The following is a 17,731-nucleotide window of genomic DNA, read 5'->3' as shown; positions in this document are numbered from 1 at the left end:
AAGGATCTGAAGTAGGATTGGGTCTAAACCACAAAATCTGAATCTGAGTTTGGGTCCAGATTTCAGATTCTCCCCTTCCCCAAATTCAGTGGATGTTCAGATTTGGGTTTCTAGTGGAGCCCATTTCTAGTGCAAATTCCTTGAAACAGGAGAACAGAAATGGAAGAAGATTTAAAATCAATTCTCAAGCTGTTTTTTCCCCATTACTAGGTACAAAATGCTAGAAAATGGGCAAAGGTGGGGGAAAAAAGTCTATTCTAAATGGCAATGTAGCTCTGATACTGAAATCTACAGAGTGTGTAGAAACTCAAAGATGACAAGAGGAAAGCAACCCCCGGGAAATTCTATATTAAGGCTAGAGATGTAACCACAAGGACGACAGAGAGAACTACAGTCGATGGCTATAAGCTATGCCAATGAAATTAGTGGGCAAAAACGACGTTATAGCTGTCTAAGTAGACTGCAGTTACCGAAGAAAAGTTAAGGAAACTGAGGAAAGTTAAGCAGAGTATTCAGGGAACAGATTTCTCAGATTTATTTGACAGACCAGTTAGACAGTTGGGGACAATGATACTGTGCCAGCTCAAAGGACAAAGCTACATTAAAATATTGAATACACAATGTGCCTAGGGAGTTTAGAAAAGACCAGTTTTCACTAAGACAATATTCAGAATGGTATGCTACTCTAGTGGCATTTTTGCCTGGTTGTTAGTTCCTCACCCTGTTTATACAGTCTACCTCTGGTATCTGGCTCCTGCTTCCATTAAATTCAATGATGAACTCTATTTTTATATCACAAACCTTATTCTTACAAATTAACTAGAGACAGGAGAAGGTGGCAGGGGGTCAGATCTGAATAAGGTTTAAATTTGAGGTAGGAGTTGAGTAAGGATTAGTTAACACTTAAATCCCCGGAACTATTTGCATGAGTTGTCATAGAAATCTCCAAAATTAGGTGACCTCGTAAGATTTCCTCCATTTGGGGAGAAATCTTATGAAAACAACTGTTGAGATTTCTGATGAGTCAGAACTGGAAAACAAGCCTCCATTTTTAAGGAATCTGAATCAGGACCAAAGCCCTCAGGGCAGATCCGGATCAGGGGATTCTAATCTGAAGGTCACCAGCCCAGAAATTCAAGGGAGTTCAGTTTGGAGATTACATTAGGCCCATCTCTCAAAGTAACATTTAGCAGACAGTAATTGGTTACCTCCAATACACTTTTAGAAAAGAAGCATAACTTAAAATTTGTTTATAGATAAAGGATATAGAAAGAAGTAGTAAGATTTAAGAAATTGTTAATAAATAGTGATGCCACTTGGCTGTGCAATACACTAGCCTCCATTCATTGTTCATCTTTGAACAACACAGTTGTAACATCTTCGTTTTTTTACTTGTGACCAAATGTTTTGAACAAACATGCTGGGTCAATTCTGCACTAGATTCAAGTTTGCTTCTCAAGTCTGCTCTCATTTCCTGGTCTAACAGAAGTTGATAAAGGTAGAGGCAAAGCAACCCTCACTGCGGGACATCCACAAATTGTATTTAAGGATGCCATCCAGCCTGTCTTACATGGGAGGAATGCCATTGCACACGTAGCTCTTAAGGTTAAGTAAAGACAATAGGAAGGGGTATCCTTTGCAGAGAAAATACCAATCATTCCTAAGGAACCAACTGTCAACTAAATCACAAAATTACCTTTAACATTTCCCTTTCAAGGTACAATAATAATACTTAACACATATACTGCATAGCCCCATTAATCTTCAAAGTGCTTTACAAACATAACTAATTAATCTTCATAATATCCCACTAGGCGAGGTAAATATTATGATCACTATTTTACAGACAGGAGAACTGAAGCAGAGAGTTGGCCAGGGCATGAGAATGTGTTAGCATCAGAGCCAAAATTAAAACTAAGGAATTCCTGGCTCACAGTCCAATGTTCAGTTGAACAAACCATAACTTCAGCATGGTATTGTATCCTCTCTGTCCCTCTTACCTGAGATACCTTCAAGTGCCCTACATTCTGAATCATGGCTTATGGTCTTTAGGGAGGTAAGAACTATTACCATATGATCTTTGGGCTTAAAGCCTTTGTCTGCTATATCCTTTTAATGTGAAATTGTTTTCCTCTGTTTATATTATGAACGCAATATTAATCTGAATTTATTTAAATTGGCTCTCTCAACTACCTGAGCTACAATTTATGTACAGTACTTTGGTGTTCTTGGCTTGAATTATACATTGCAAGTATGGGAGAATCATAATGACTGATAAATAGAGTCATGATTGGATCATGTAAAAAAACTACATAGTGCCTGGTACACAAAACAGACTAGCCTAATTTTTCTTTTTTTCATTGGTATAGCTAAATATAAAAATGCATCTCATTTTTCTTTATAACTGATTGAAGACAAACAATGTTTATAACTGAATAACATTATCGATTCATACAAGGGTGGAGAAGAAATCTCTGTGATATAGAAATATTTACTTTAGTATCATGTGATAGGCAACAACTCTTATAATGGATACAGGGAATGTGTATGACTGGATAAAATGAGCTGAAAATTCAGTTTCCTGAGAAATAATTAAAGTAATGTTGATCATGATCACAACAACAGACAGAATTTTTTTTTTACTGGAAGCTTAATGGGAGATTTTTGATGAACCACTTAAAAGTTGATACTTATGCACTACACCCAGTTCATGTGGTAAAATGTCAAGTGCTGACTGATTGCTGCCTAACTATAGACCAATAAACAACTTCATATTGCTACAGAATTTCTGTACTGGAAATACTTTATTGCCCAGCACACAATGGATTTTTGTTGTGTTCATTTAGTTGTGATTTGATACGAATGAAAGTGTCTATTAGTATTGATTAAAGCTTGGCTTAATTTGGGTGAAGCTTCCCCCAAAAAGTATTGCAAAACATTTAAACCTTGCTCTACGAAACTTCTACTTTTTCTGTCCTGGTCCTTACATGAAGAGAGGCTACAAACTGTGCCAACTCGGACAGTAGTTTTGTGATATGGATAAACATCCACTAGAACAAGGATGAGACTATCAGACTCAATTCACTTGAAACTCAGTTCTTGAGGGGTAGAAGGTTTAGTATATTAACCTAATGCACCACCTCTCACTTCAAAGTGCTGCAAATGCTCAGGGAGTTGTAAAGTTCTACTTTCACTCCAACGAAGTTGACAGAGCTTTAAACAGGCAATAAAGTCTGGGAAAATGAAACCAAAATCAGCTGACGTACCTATGGAAATTAAAGGAAACTCCAAGCATAGATTTAATCTCCAAGAATAGATTTAATTCCCAATCATTTAGTGTTTAGTTACCCAAATATGAATGAAAATCTTTAATACAAAAATTGCTCGGTGCCAAGTACAATTAATGCAGTAGGCAAATGCATTGATTTTAATATTATAAGAATGAAAAACCCACATGGCACATTTAAAGTACACTGCAGTAGTGAGCAAGCCAAATGTGAGTCAGTGTCTGCATGTAAAAAAAAAAAAATTCAGTTCTAAAGAGTTTCCAAATGATTGTTTTGCACCATACCGCTGTAGATATAATCAGCAGAGGTGATCAAGATAATCAGCCTTTAACTGAAAAGAGGAAGTTGCTGGTGACAGAGTTATTTGCAAGGGGCCTACAGATCTGGAACCTCCTCCCTATCCAGTCGGTCAAAAATAGCTCTGATCTATTGATATCCAGGATACAGTGCAAGACACATTCATTTACTCATGGCTAGGATGATCTTTTCCCCTACATGGCTGCACTGGGGTATAAAAATCTTTCCCAACAGCCTGTGAAGCTATTTAAGACCTTCCAAGATCCTGATACTCTTGTGCCTCAAGCCATGGCTCTGCCCCTCTATTGTGCCATCCTGCAGAGCTGGGCTGGCATGAGATCGGAAAGAAGTTGCACCCTTTCTAGAGCTTTAAGTTACTTCCCCCTCAAGAATAAAAGGGGAGCAGGGAAAGTCACAATTCCATCCTGGGCCTGCTCCTTGGGCAATGGAGCAACATGCTCCATTGTTCTTGGAATGTACTGGGGACAACTTCTTGTTTCTGAACGTGGAGGAAGTAACCAGAGGGGCAGACATTTAGATTTGATTCTGACTAATAAGGAGGAATTGTTTGTGAATGTGACAATAGAAGGCAATTTGGATGAAAGTGATCATGAAATGATAGATTTCATGATGCTAAGGAAAGGAAGGAGTGAGAGCAGCAGAATAAGAACAAAGGAACTCATAAGAGCAGACTCAGCAAACTCAGTTTCCCAGAAACAACATTAAAGACACAACAGCAAACTACCTCCATGTGAAGGAAAGAGAGAAAAAATAAAAAAAGGCCAATAAGGCTCCATCAGGAGCACTCTTTCATGACCTGAAAAATCTAAAAGGAATCCTGCAAAAAGAGGAAACATGGACAAAACTGAGTACAAAAAAATATAGTGCAAGGATGTAGATACAAAATTAGAAAGGCTAAGGCAGAAAATGAGCAAGGAATATAAAAGATAGGAAGAAGATAAATAATATTCTGTTTATTTTATAAATATATTTGGAGGAAGAGAAAGATGAAGGAAAGTGTAGGTCTACCACCCACCAGGGAAGGAGAGCTAATAACTGATGACATGAAGACGACTGAAGTGTTTATTACATATTTTGCTTGAGTCTTCACTAAAAAGAGTGATTGTGACCACTTGCTTAACAATTAATATCATCAACAAAGGGGAAGTAACACAAGCCAAAATTGGAAAAGAAGAGGTTAAAGAATATTTAGATAAGTTAGATGTATTCAAGTTGGCAGGACCTAATGAAATTCACATTAAGGTACTTAAGGAACCACATGAAGCAATCTTGGAACTGTTATCAATTATCTTTGAGAACCTATGTAAGACAGGTTAGGACCCAGAGGACTGGAAAAGGGCTAACATCATACCTATTTTTTAAAAAGAGGAACAAAGAAGACCTGGGGACTTACAGACCGATCAGCCTAACTTCAATACCTGGAAATATACTGGAACAAATTATTAAACAATCAATTTGTAAGCATCTATAAGATAACAGGGTAATAAGTGGAATGGTCAAGAACAAATCATGCCAAACCAACCTACCTTCCTTCTCCGACAGGGTTACTGGCCTAGTTGGGGAGGGCGGGAGGGGGGAGAAGCAGTAGACATGATGTATCTTTAGTAAGCCTTTTTAAACAGTCCCACATGACATTCTCATAAGCAAACTACAGAAGTGTGGCCTAGATGAATTTACTGTAAAGTGGGTGCATAATTGATTGAAAGACAGAGTAATTACCAACAAAGAGTAGTTATCAAAGGTTTGCTGTCAGATGAAAAGGAGGTATCCAGAGGGGGTGGTGATCAATCATTTTCCATGTCCACTGAAGTTAGGACAAGACGTAATCAGCTTAATTTATAGCAAGGGAGATTTAGGTTTGATACTAGGAAAAACTTTCTAACCTTAAGGATAGTTAAGCAGTGGAATAGACATCCAAGGGAGGTTGTGAAATCCTTGTCACTGGAGATTTTTAAGACCCTTTTAAAAACTGCATGCATTTTCTTAGGAACTTGGTTGATGGAATATTTAAAGAGGTTGCTGAGTATTTGAAATAACTAGCTAAAGGCCATCTGTACTGCTGAATGTTCTAAGAATTCTCTGTCAACCTACAGTTTTTACTGCACATTTGTACAGTTCAGTAAGTCTTATAAGTTAAACTAATATCTCTTCACGCACTTTCTTCCCCCCAGCTTAAAAGGGTGCCTTAAAAATGTGCATACAAAAGTCACAGCTGGTTTGAACCACAAAGTTAGATCCTGATGTCACATGAAACTATGACATGTTGGGATTATGTTCCAATTTAAATCTTATTTGATGTGTTAATCTTGACTTCTCAGCCAAATTGAAGTGTGATTACACTTGACTAATTTTTTCCAAATCAAAATATCTTTGTGGGGTTTGTGCACAGTTTTATTCTAAATTTATATACACATACCAAAGTAACGTTTTATTCTCTATGGGTGAAATTCACCCTGCCGCAGAGGGCCAGTAAATGTCTTGTGTATCATTTAAATCCAATTTAAATCCTGTATTGAGAGCTTTATGTGGTACATAAGCCTTTGACTGGCCTTTTGCACAAGGGAGAATTTCACCCAATGAGAAATAAATAGTGCATTGTTAACTAGTATTCTTGGTCATACACCTTAGACCTTGGGTGACATCCTGATCCCACTGAAATCAATGGGACTTTTGTCATTCACTTGATTGGGGCCAGGATTTCATCCCTTGTCTTTTTTTGGTCAAGCAATGCAAAAGATTAACAGATTTTAAACATTTTTTGCACGTTTTCCCAGAGGACTCAACATTCCAACCATTTATGTGGCTAAGAGAAGTTGTAATTCTTGTGATCTGTTTTTCTAGTGGCTATCGTGTTGTCACATTCTGAGTTGCAATCCAGACCAATGAGAGGTTGTATCGCCACCTGCCCATAACCTTGGGTGCCTCGCAATGCTTTGCTGTTGTAGCTCCCAACCTGGACTGCTCCCAACCAACCTACCAGCATTCAGGTCACACCCTGAGTGTCTGTGTGCTAGAGAGCCCTGGTTAGGCATCTCCGATCCCAGCAGCCTGCCTACAGCCCCTCTCTGGCTTCCACCAGGCTTGGTTACTACTTGCAGGGTGACCCAACACACTCCCAGTCCCGGAACCTTGACTGAGAAGAGAGTCAGTCACCCACAGTTTTCCAGCAAGATGATAACTGACCCTCTTCTCAGTCAAGGTTCTGAGACTGGGAGTGTGCTGGAGACACCCTGTAAATAGTAACCAGGGCTGGTGGAAGCCAGAGTGGAGCTGTGGCGCTATACACAGCGCTGGGGTCAGAACTGCTGTCCCAGGGCTCTCTAGCACACAGACACTCAGGGTGTGACGTGAATGCTTGTAGATTGGTTGCGAGCAGCACAGGTTGGGAGCTACATCAGCAAAGCGCTGTGAGGTGCCCAAGGTTACAGGGCAAGCAGCAACACAACCTCTCGCGAGTCTGGATCACACTCCAGAATGTGACACCTGGACCTATTTTTTCCCCCAATCAACAATTTTCTTATGTGTTTCAGTCCAACACATAAGTCCCACTAAAACCCTATTTTAAGGAGCTGATGTGGGAGATTCAGATGACACGGATATTATATTTGGCTCTTACACATATTCATGCAGAAATCAGAAAATCAGTTCATCCCTCTTTACTTTATCTTCTTTATCCATAAAATGGGGATGATGATGATAATAATAGTATTTAGCTCACAAGGGTGTGAAATAAATTATGTATAAAATGCAATGAGATCCTTCAATGGTCAGTGCTATAGCAGTATTATTATTAACTATGATTATTATTATTGTCAGTTGTTTTATATAAACCTAATTTGTGGGATTATTCAATGGCAGGGTCTCCTTTTCCTGAGGTCAGAGTAATGAGCTCATTTGTCTAGTTATCCTGCTTTGCGGTTTGTAACAGGAGGGGAAAGGATGGTTTGTGACAACTTCCATTATCATGGATTTCACTTCAGGTTACCTTTTGTATTTTACTTGTTTGCATATGATTCCAGGGCATCTACCATTTGAATTTCCAACTGAGTTAAAGCTCTTTCTTTCTCTGTTTCCTGTACTAAATAATGTTGTCTCATCACACTGTGTTACTGGCTTTTTTTCAGCTCTTACTTCCCATGAGGAGGTTGGACATTACTTGAAATCTAGTTTGACAACCAAGTGGTTATATTCACAAACAGAACCACCTGTTTGTTCATGTTCAGCACCTCATATTGTACCAAGTGCCCTCAGACATTTATTCACTATACATAATCCAAATGTACTCCTTTTGGATTCTGCTGTGATTTTTGGATCCTAATTAATAATGGAGCTGTTGCCCTGTAGCAAAACTAACAGCAGGAAGACCAGAATTATCGAAAACAACAGACTTGTACATCGTATTTCCCTGTTTATCTTTTTGAATTTTAATATTGTTTCTGTAACTTCTGGCAGCATTACAAATTCTCCTTGTGCAAAATAACTTCATTATATGGTCTCTTCTCTTGAATACAATTTCATGATCCAAGCTGAAGCACACCTCTCACAGTTAAGATTCGATGGTATTTATGTCTATCTACATTTTTGTCCTCCTTATTCAATTGCTTACTAGTTACCCAGTTACATAATTTCTCACTGATGATTTGCTATTCGTACTTCACTGATGTTATTTAGGGATTTCATTTACAGTAACTACTCAATTCCTGCTCCATTAGCAGACATGTAGTTCCAGCTGTAACAGACTTGAGGTAACAGAGTTTCGTAAACTAGAATAATTTTATTCTTTTCAATATCGTCTTGTTAAAGTCTAGAATTTGTTAAGCCAAGTGGGTAAAGTCTCTACAGATTAACTAGGTGACCTACTCTGTTGACTCCTTGCACTGTGACTGTAAGCCATTGAGCAACTGTGGAGTTTTGTGAAATATTATGGTGAGAGAGAAAGTTGTGCAGGACAACCAGGCCTTAGTTTCTCAGATGCTGCACAAGAAATTTTCACATCATAAAAGCCCTATTAAGTTCATATCTCATTGGAGATCACCACCACACGGGTTTCTGTGTCTTGACTTAGTATCCCCTCTCCCTTTGCCTTTTTCTCCTCTCTAATTCCTTTGACTATCCTCTCATCTTCATTTCTCACACCTTCCTCCTTTTCAACCTTCATTCATACAGACCAGCAAGCTGTTAAATAGTGATAACTTTACCGCACTGTTATGATGCTCTCTGACTTGTATTGTTCAGTAACTTTCTGTATATTTTCATAATTAATGACAAATACATTTGACTACACTGAAATGTTAAATGTCTTTTTATAATTTCCCACCTACTTGTTACTTACTTATATCAAGTAAGGAGTATCTGTATAGACTTCCCAATCTGCTCTGTGACTTTATGTTTAAGGAAAACAAATGCATGAAAATCTTTATGAAAAAAGGAAAGCTTGGCAGGACAAGTCATCAGCAAGGTTCAGGTTTTGCTGAACTAAATGTTCATCTATCTGAACCAACTACAGAATGTAAACTAGAGAAATGCCACTCTAGAAAGCCAGGAGGTTTGGATCCTGTGTTTGAATCAAGACAATCCTGAGGCAGACAATTTTAGACAAATGATTCACTTCTACTCCAGAGAGGCATTTATACTGACAACTGCAGCTATAAAACCAGGTTGATTTCAATACAACATAGGAAACATCAAAAACAAGATGGGTAGGAGCACAGCAGGGAGGCATGACTGCTTCCCAAATCAATATTGAGCTGTGATTCCCCACAACACTCATACTATCAATATCAGCACGGTAATAATATTCTGGTGTGCCAGCATACACATAGGTAATAAGACGCCAACCTTCCTCCTCAGTTTCATTCTAAGTTGATCACGATTCAAATCATTCTCTCCCTCTTTAAAAAATGACTTGATTTTACAAACCACAGACATCCACAGTAGTTTTTGTATATTAAAATGTTAATTATCCCTGAAAATCTGAAAATGTACTGCTGAGGCATGTGGGATTTGAAGTCCTGAACATAGCTGTGTCTTACTAGAGGTACTTTAAGACCCCTCGTAGTATCCAAGTTCAACTATTATCTTGCATGGCCAGCTCTCACTGTAGGAAACCTACTATCATAAATGGAGTAACACTGGTACACACAGATAGCTTCATTATAAGTGTTTTTCCTATTATTGTTCTGTCTTGATAAGGCCCTACTTAATTCATGATATTTCAAAAATTGCAATATTAGCTTTCCACTGCAATTCTACAGCAGGAACCCTTCCACTCTCAGCCCTGGGCAGCAGACAGCGGGAACCCCTGCTCTCAGAGCCCCGGACGGCCAACACAGGAAAATCACAGAAAAGTAATTATGGACCTTATTACCGCAAATTATAAGATACATTATTACTTTTCTGCAATTTTCCATGGCTTGTCTGCAACTAGCTTCACTTTTGGGACAATCATCTCACAATTCAAGTAGGGTCTTATGTACGGAGTAATGTGTACCCAGTCTAGTTTAGTTTATGTGTACTGTGTACCCAGTCTAGTTTTAATTTTCAGTGCATAAGCTATACTGTACATGAGCTGAGAAATAAAACAGAAAAACAGACTATTTAATCCTTCAATATAGAGCAGAATCCTCTTAAACAGCATATGCAAGTGGAAATGGAAATACAGTGATTATTCCAATTATCAGAAGCTCGTACAAATACACTGAGCTGGAAGAAATTCACTCATTTGATAAACTGTTTAAAATTAGCATTGTAAAAGCAATAAGATATTCAAAAACTACTAATTTCTACTGATTGAACCACAACAGTGAAGGGAAGCAGAATGAAATAAACAAACGGGGGTAATTGATTTACTGCCATCCATCCCAATACAGGAGATAATCTGACAAACACTAATTAACACCTATAGGCAACTATGGCTAGATTTGCAGAAGAGATCAAGAGTGACATTTAAATGGACAAGAGACACCATTTATCTATTATTTAGAGTTACTGAAATGCACTGTATTGAATCTATTCTCTGGCACTTGTCCTATTTGAGTGGGTGTGCCCAAAAAGTGGATTCTGCTTTAGTAATGAAAAAAAGTTTTGCTATAAGGGCTTATATCTCCAAGTACATCAACATTAATCATGTTTAATGATGCTATATGTAGAAGGATAGAAGAGTGCTTCTGAGTGCCATTGTAGTATAACTGTTTCCACTACAAATTCATACTTTCCATTGGTTTTAGTTCAACCAGAAACAGTGAATGGGATGAAATTTGTCAGTCAAGATCAGTCACATTGGTTTGGTTGTTTGAGATAAAATAAATACTGTTGCATAAAAATGCAATCGATCGGATCCTCAGTTATTGTAATCAATGGAACTACATTGACTTACGCTAGTTGAGGATCCACTATATATGGATAAGAAGGTGAAGTAAGAAAATTTATATCTGTAAAATCTCTGTCTGTTGACTCAAGGTTCCATGCATGTATGCATAAAACTGGTATCTGGAAAACCTTCAAGTGAAAAAAATATTAACCAAGGGAAAAAAGGTTTCAAAAATAAAGAAGAAATATAAAGTTAAATACAAATGATATAAATGGGAAAGATTCACAGTTCCTGATCCTGTACCCAGTTAAGTTAGTGGAAGTGTTGCCATTCACCTTGCACACACTACAGACATGTCTACGCTACAAGATTTATTATGTTATGTTTAAACACAATTGCAAACAGTTGACTTGGAGGACACAATACTGACTGTGGTAGGCTCACACTGCTAGGACCTGGGTTTAACCATGACTAGCTGAAAGCAAATTTTCCTTGTCTACAATGACTGCAAAGTTGTGATCAGTACAATGTCATCAAAATGGAGAGTTTCCAGTTGCAATTAAACACAATAACATTTTCCAATATAAAGATGCTTTATATAATGTACTCATTGCTAACAACAGGGGTCAACAACAGCTGCCTTTGAACATGTGTTGAAAACTGTTCAACGTACACCAGTGTCAAACCACGTTCAGCATCATTTTAGAAACTGGAATTACAACCTGCTCTCAGATACATGTGTGCAATATTCATTGACTTTACAGAAAGCCTGCTACTTCTCTCCCACTAACAATAAGTCTTACACTGCAGACTTTACCTGTTGCTAACAAAGGCTGCAGCTGAACCAGAATGGAACATCCTTTGTCCTGGTCTCTTTCATTCGGAATGAGTGATGCAGCAGGCAGGCAGAACCTCTCCCATGAGCCAAATCTAGGCTTACATTAATAAACCTAAACTTGCTTTCCTGCTTCATTATTTTATCCTTGCTCTTTATGAATGGTTTTCAACATCTCAATTCTTCAACTTTATATGCACGTAAAATGAATACCACTGGAGGAATGTTCTGCTTTATCCAGGATAAAATGGATTTTGTGGTAACAAATCAAAAAGTAACTTCTGGGATCACAATGTCCTCATAACCAAGAAAGGGAGCAGCCTTGGTTTCAAAAGTGATTTAGAGACTCTGAGAACTGAAGTATTTAGCATTTTGAATTTTTATATATGAATATATGAAGCACTTTGAATTTACAGGCAAACTGATGTCTTTTTTTAAGCAGTTACATAAAGATCTGTTGTATTCATTCTGTGAAGTAAAACACTCAATACAATATGGACGGCATTGTCTTCACCAGTTTGGGTACAAGGATACTGTACAGTCACTGACAGATAAGTTCCCTGCTAATTCTCAACAGGCAGGCAAATTTCTGCAAATACTCTAACTACGGTCCTAAGAATTTCCTGTCCACATGTGCACAAAATATTTAGGGCCCACTGCTGTCAATGGAGAGATTCAGATTCACCTTGGTGAGATCAGACACATAACCATCTCAGCTTCTCAACCCATTCCACACTGAATCTCCAGTCATTTGAATTTCTCCATCTCTCCTTGCTCTTGCACAGTTTACCTACAAACCCACCGAATTGTATTTTGTGTTTAATGTATAATTTATTTATTTATGTTCAAAATTTGGTTGATATGAGGTACCATAACTGAGCAATAGCGTCACATGCATTCCCAGAATTGAGCCATGATCCTATTTGCATTAGCATAACAGAGCCAATTTGAACCTGCTTTGCTAATGAGCAAGGAATATCCATGAAGGTCATGTAATTATACAGTAGCGACATGACAAGGAGTAATCCAAGTTTAGTTAGGATAAATCTCTAAATAATGTACCTTGCAATTTGTATGCTACAAATCTGCAATTAGACAGGGTCAGATTTGGATCCCATTTACACCATTATAAATCTGGAGTAACTCCTTTTAAGTAAATTGAGTTTCTCTAGGTTTACAGCAGTACACCTGAAATCAAACTGAACCAGCTTATTAATACTAATGTTATCTATGGAAAAGTTGCCCAATTGAAATAAATGGTTCCTAACTTGTTGTGTAACTGCTGTTGTTGGAGATGTGTTGCATACTTCATTTCTACTTCAGGTGTGTACATGCCCACTGAACCAGAGTTGGAGATTTTTCTCTTAGTGCACTCTCAGTGCTGCTGCACAAGGGTATAAAGGGTGGAGCTGCCCCAGGCCCTTCTTAGTTCTCTTACCAGCCAGACGCTAATATAAAGGAGAAGGACGATGGGTCATGGAATGGACATGTACAACACATCTCAAAAAACAACAGTTACACAACAGGTTAAGAACGTTTTTTCCTTAGAGTGATTGCATATGTCTATTCCACTTCAGGTGACTCACAAGCAGGGCAATTCAGAGGTGGGTCTGAACGATGACTGAAAAACTACTTGTCCAAATGTGGCATCATCTCTGGAATGCTGACATATAGGGCAACGAGTAGTAAAGGTGTATATCAGTGACCAAATTGCAGCTCTACAAATCTCTGTTGTAGACACCTGAGCCAAAAAGACTGTAAAAGCTGCTTGAGATCTTGTAGAATATGCTACCACCTTGCTTGTGGAGAGGGAGGGTGGTTACACTGGTAATGTTATAGCACAGACAAACGCAGGACAAAATCTTCTGTGTTGAAACTGGTAGGCCTTCATCCTGTCTGCAACTGACATGAACAGCTGGGATGATGATCTAAAAGACTTAGTTCAGTCCTCATAAACAGCCAATGCCCTTCTAACATCCAAGGTAAGGAGCCTCTCCTCATCCTTTTGAGAATAGGTTTTAGGAAAGAAAGTCAGTAAGTATATGTCTTGAGATACTGGCACCAGGGACAGTGTTCTGGGTTTATTCCTGGACTGCACCAGGTGATGCTTTGAAGATCTAGTCCCCCCCATGGTACCAAGGGCTAATCTTGTTTCTGAGGTAAGCCTGAAGCCAGGGCCTAAGGATCCACCAGCACTGGCTGACTTGTCTTCTGAACCTTCAGAGAATCCAGCACTAAGAGACAATAGCTCCCATTCTCCTGCACAGGCCGCCAGTGTCATCAGTACCATGACATTTTTATGGTGTGGTTGTTACCCGAAAGGACCTGGTGCTGTACCGGGGGTCGGTCTCAACAACCTGGGCACAGGTGTTGGAGTCAACACCACACAATGAGAAGGGGTCAGTACTGGTGACAGCATCTTCTCAGAGCACGCTCTACCTTGTTCTCCTAATTGTTTACTGGTAGATGGTACTGAAGATCTCAATCTTTGAGCAGAGCCAAGACTTAGCTCCTTCTATGAATGGGCTGATCTTTTGGGTTTCTTTCTTGGCACAACAGAAATCTGCTTTTAGTTTTAAGGAATTTTTCAAGCTTCAGTAACAGATGCTCTTTAAGAAACAAAGTGGTTTAAAAGCTCATTAGGGCTACGGATTCTTTGTTCGAAAGGTTTCAGAGGAGTAGCCGTGTTAGTCTGTATCAGCAAAAACAATGAGGAGTCCTTGTGGCACCTTAGAGGCTAACAAATGTATTTGGGCATCAGCTTTCGTGGGCTATAACCCACTTCATCAGATGCGTGGAGTGGAAAATACAGTAGGCAGATATAAATACATAGCACAGGAAAAGATGGGAGTTGCCTTACCGAGTGACCCTCCCCACTTGGTAAGGCAACTCCCATTTTTTCATGTGCTGTGTATTTTCATGTGCCGATGCCCAAATAAATGTGTTCGTCTCTAAGGTGCCACAAGGACACAACTTTTACCATTTTAGGATCTAGCCCAATGCATATAAAAATGTGCACAAGTGAAAAAGAGTGCATAAGAACAATTCATTCATGGTCCGTATAAACACTGTGTATGAAATTACCTTTGTTACTTTAAAAGAATTTATACTATGTTCTAACAGAGAATAAATATTTTGTAATGACTTACCTTTTCTCTTGCCTGATGGCCCAAAGTACACTGGCGAGCCAAGCCATAAAGCCAATGATTTCTGGCAATGTTTTAGAGGGTTATAAAAAATTGTTTCTCAAAGTTTATCATTGCACTATGTAGCAAATGACACACTTTAATCAAACTTCAGCTATCTTCAAACAAAATAATTACATCTTTAAAGCAAGAGTCGATTAGCCATGCACCAATCCTCTGTATGATATATTACTGAAAGGAATAAAGTCACGTAAACGATATTTATAAATGGCAACTTTATCTACGGAAGTTAGTTCAGACATATACAAATAGAACAGTAAGGATGAGAATGAACAGTAACAAAAGTTATTTATCCATCAGTCTGTCATTAGAAAGGAGAACAGTACAGCTGAGTACTAAGCATCTAATCTGAAATATTAGCAATAGCAAACTGAACTACCAATGCAACTCAAGGGGTTCCTTCAAATGAAAGCAACTAGCTCTACGGACTAGATTAGGCAGGTGTCAACTCATTAAATTAATGACACCAGTGGTTCCCAAACTGTGGTCTATGAACTATGAGCAGTCTGTGGAGAGCTAGTTGGCCATAAGATGCTGCCTCTCCTCTTTGTTTCTACCTGAGGTGGTAAATTAAAAGAAGCTAAACGTACATTAAATAGTATCCTAATATCACCTTTCCATGTAAGCAATTACTCTAGTTACCACAGGGATGTCAATCCATCTTTAATGGGAAAAGAGGGGGCTGTAATAGATGATCTCTATGAAGATGTAGTCCACAGTATGAAAAAGTTTGAGAAACTCTATACTAGTTTTTACATAAGCGTAGCACCATACCTGGAGACTGGGATTTCCTTCAGACGGTGGTAATGATTACACGAACTGTAGCCAAGAATGCACAATGGAACATAACGGATGAGGGAATAAAAACAAAGAAAATGGAATGAAAATGGTAAGAATGCATATGAAACAAAGATGAATCACTAAACAAAATTAGCACTGGCACCATTGTGGACATTAAAAGGAACGAAATAACCTCATACTTCCTGCCTCATTCACTAACTTTGAGTACAAAAAACACCCTTGTTAACCTCATCCCTTGATTAAGTGCAACTATTACTTATAACTTTGATAACGAAAGGTTAAGTTTCAGTCCATGCCACCTTTCATTATACTTTCTCCCCCTTTTTAATGCACTATTGGCTGTGGAAACAAAGAGCTAGATCCTCAGCTGATGTCAACCATCCTAATGCAATGAAAGTCCCTGGAGCTAGATTAGTTTATAGCTAAGGATCTGGCCCAATATTTTATGTTAAGCTACAAGTACCTGGGGTGATATCCTAGGCCCACTGGTGCACAAACTGGCCTGTGTAGCCCCCTTTGGCATGAATTGAAAGTTCCCTAGTGCACTTCAACAAACAGCTCTAAACTGAAGCCCACTAGAGAACTTCTAATTTGTGCCAGTAGAGGCTACATGGACCAATTAGTGTGTAACACGAGTGCACTTTAGAAATCATACCCCGATAGTGTGCATTCCTGCTCTGTGTAGACAAGCCCTAGGTGAAATTTTATTATGTCTTAAGATCCCACCTAAAGCATCCTTATTGCATATTTGTGGTTGTACAACAGAACACAATAAAGACCATGCAGTTGAGAGAGACATTCTGTCATTAGATTCGGGGAGAGTTTACTTCAAATCAGTAAGTGCCATGAATATACTTCCCCTCTTTTTGCCAGACCCCAGATCTGTTAATCTTTAAACATACACACTACAAAGCCCATCTATTCTTGAAGGAATTAAGCTTGGAGGAGTTTTCATGAAATGCCTTTATTCGTGGGTCGGCTTTTGATGGCTTTAAGGCCTGATCTTGTAGATACTGAGATGCACAAGTTAACTTTTCTCACATGCAGAGTCTCAAGAAGTTAAATTTTGATCATAGTGCTTATTTTGGGGTGTGTGTGGAGGGGGGGTATTTATTTACATGGGAAGAACCATCCATTCTATGATTTTTAAGGTAATTAAGCAAGCTAGTAAGACTGGTGCTCACTGCTTTTCTCATAAACACATAATAAATACATGGATGGATACGTTGTCATATTCTGTATAATTTAATTTCATAGGTGCAATCCGGTGTATTCCAGTTTAAAGGGCTTTTCTCCATTCTAAGTGAAGTCACTAAGTGATGTCCCTTTCCCTCCTGATATTATTGCAGAATTCATTCTTTTTACCTGTGATAGTCACAGACCTTTCTTGGTATAATTAGATTCTTATTATATCTCTGCCTCTGGACGTTTTCTGATCATTCCAGCCCTAATTCAGCAAAACACTTGACCACCCGCTTCAATCCATCCCTATTCAGCAAAGCACTGAAGCTTAACTTTAAATACTTGTTTAAGTCCCATTAGAGTCAATAGGACTTATGTAAAAGCTTAAGTGCTTTGCTAAATAGGGATAATTTGCTGAATCAGGGCTTCTTGGAAAATCAGATTATCAGTATGTATAAATATCCATGACAGTGATTAGAGCAAATAAAAAATAAATTCGCTCTGGGACTGAACCGGGGACCCAGATCTGACCACCCCTGAACTTTGGAGAAATTTGGATCTTCATGTAAAGTGCGTGGCACAGGCCTATCATGCTGGTATTCCCCCTCCCCTCCACACACACACAAGAGAAGGCCATTGCATCGAAGTTAAATGAATTCTTTTCATTGGTCTTCACTGCAGAGGATGTGAGGGAGATTCCTACTTCTGAGATATTCTTTTTAGGTGACAAATCTGAGGAACTGTCCTAGATTGAGGTGACAATACAGGAGTTTTTGGAACAAATTGATAAATT

General features: G+C 38.6%; 1 protein-coding gene across 6 annotated transcripts in view; it reads right to left on the bottom strand.

The window, feature by feature from the left end:
* Positions 1-17,731, bottom strand: part of CCSER1 (coiled-coil serine rich protein 1) — a 1,062,049-nt gene that overhangs the window by 102,246 nt on the left and 942,072 nt on the right. The window contains exon 10 of one of the 6 annotated variants that reach the window (XM_073340700.1): positions 15,736-15,774. The exons of the other annotated variants lie outside the window; for them this stretch is intronic. Coding sequence (XP_073196801.1) covers positions 15,766-15,774 — 9 coding nt within the window. The 3' untranslated portion in view covers positions 15,736-15,765. Of the gene's footprint in view, positions 1-15,735; positions 15,775-17,731 lie in introns of those variants that run through there. 6 annotated transcript variants of the gene reach the window in all.

Source organism: Lepidochelys kempii, chromosome 4, assembly GCF_965140265.1.
Source record: "Lepidochelys kempii isolate rLepKem1 chromosome 4, rLepKem1.hap2, whole genome shotgun sequence".
In the NCBI taxonomy this organism is placed as follows: Eukaryota; Metazoa; Chordata; order Testudines; family Cheloniidae; genus Lepidochelys; species Lepidochelys kempii.
The sequence above is the reverse complement of the archived record's forward strand: the minus strand, read 5'-3'. Positions and strand labels throughout refer to the sequence as shown.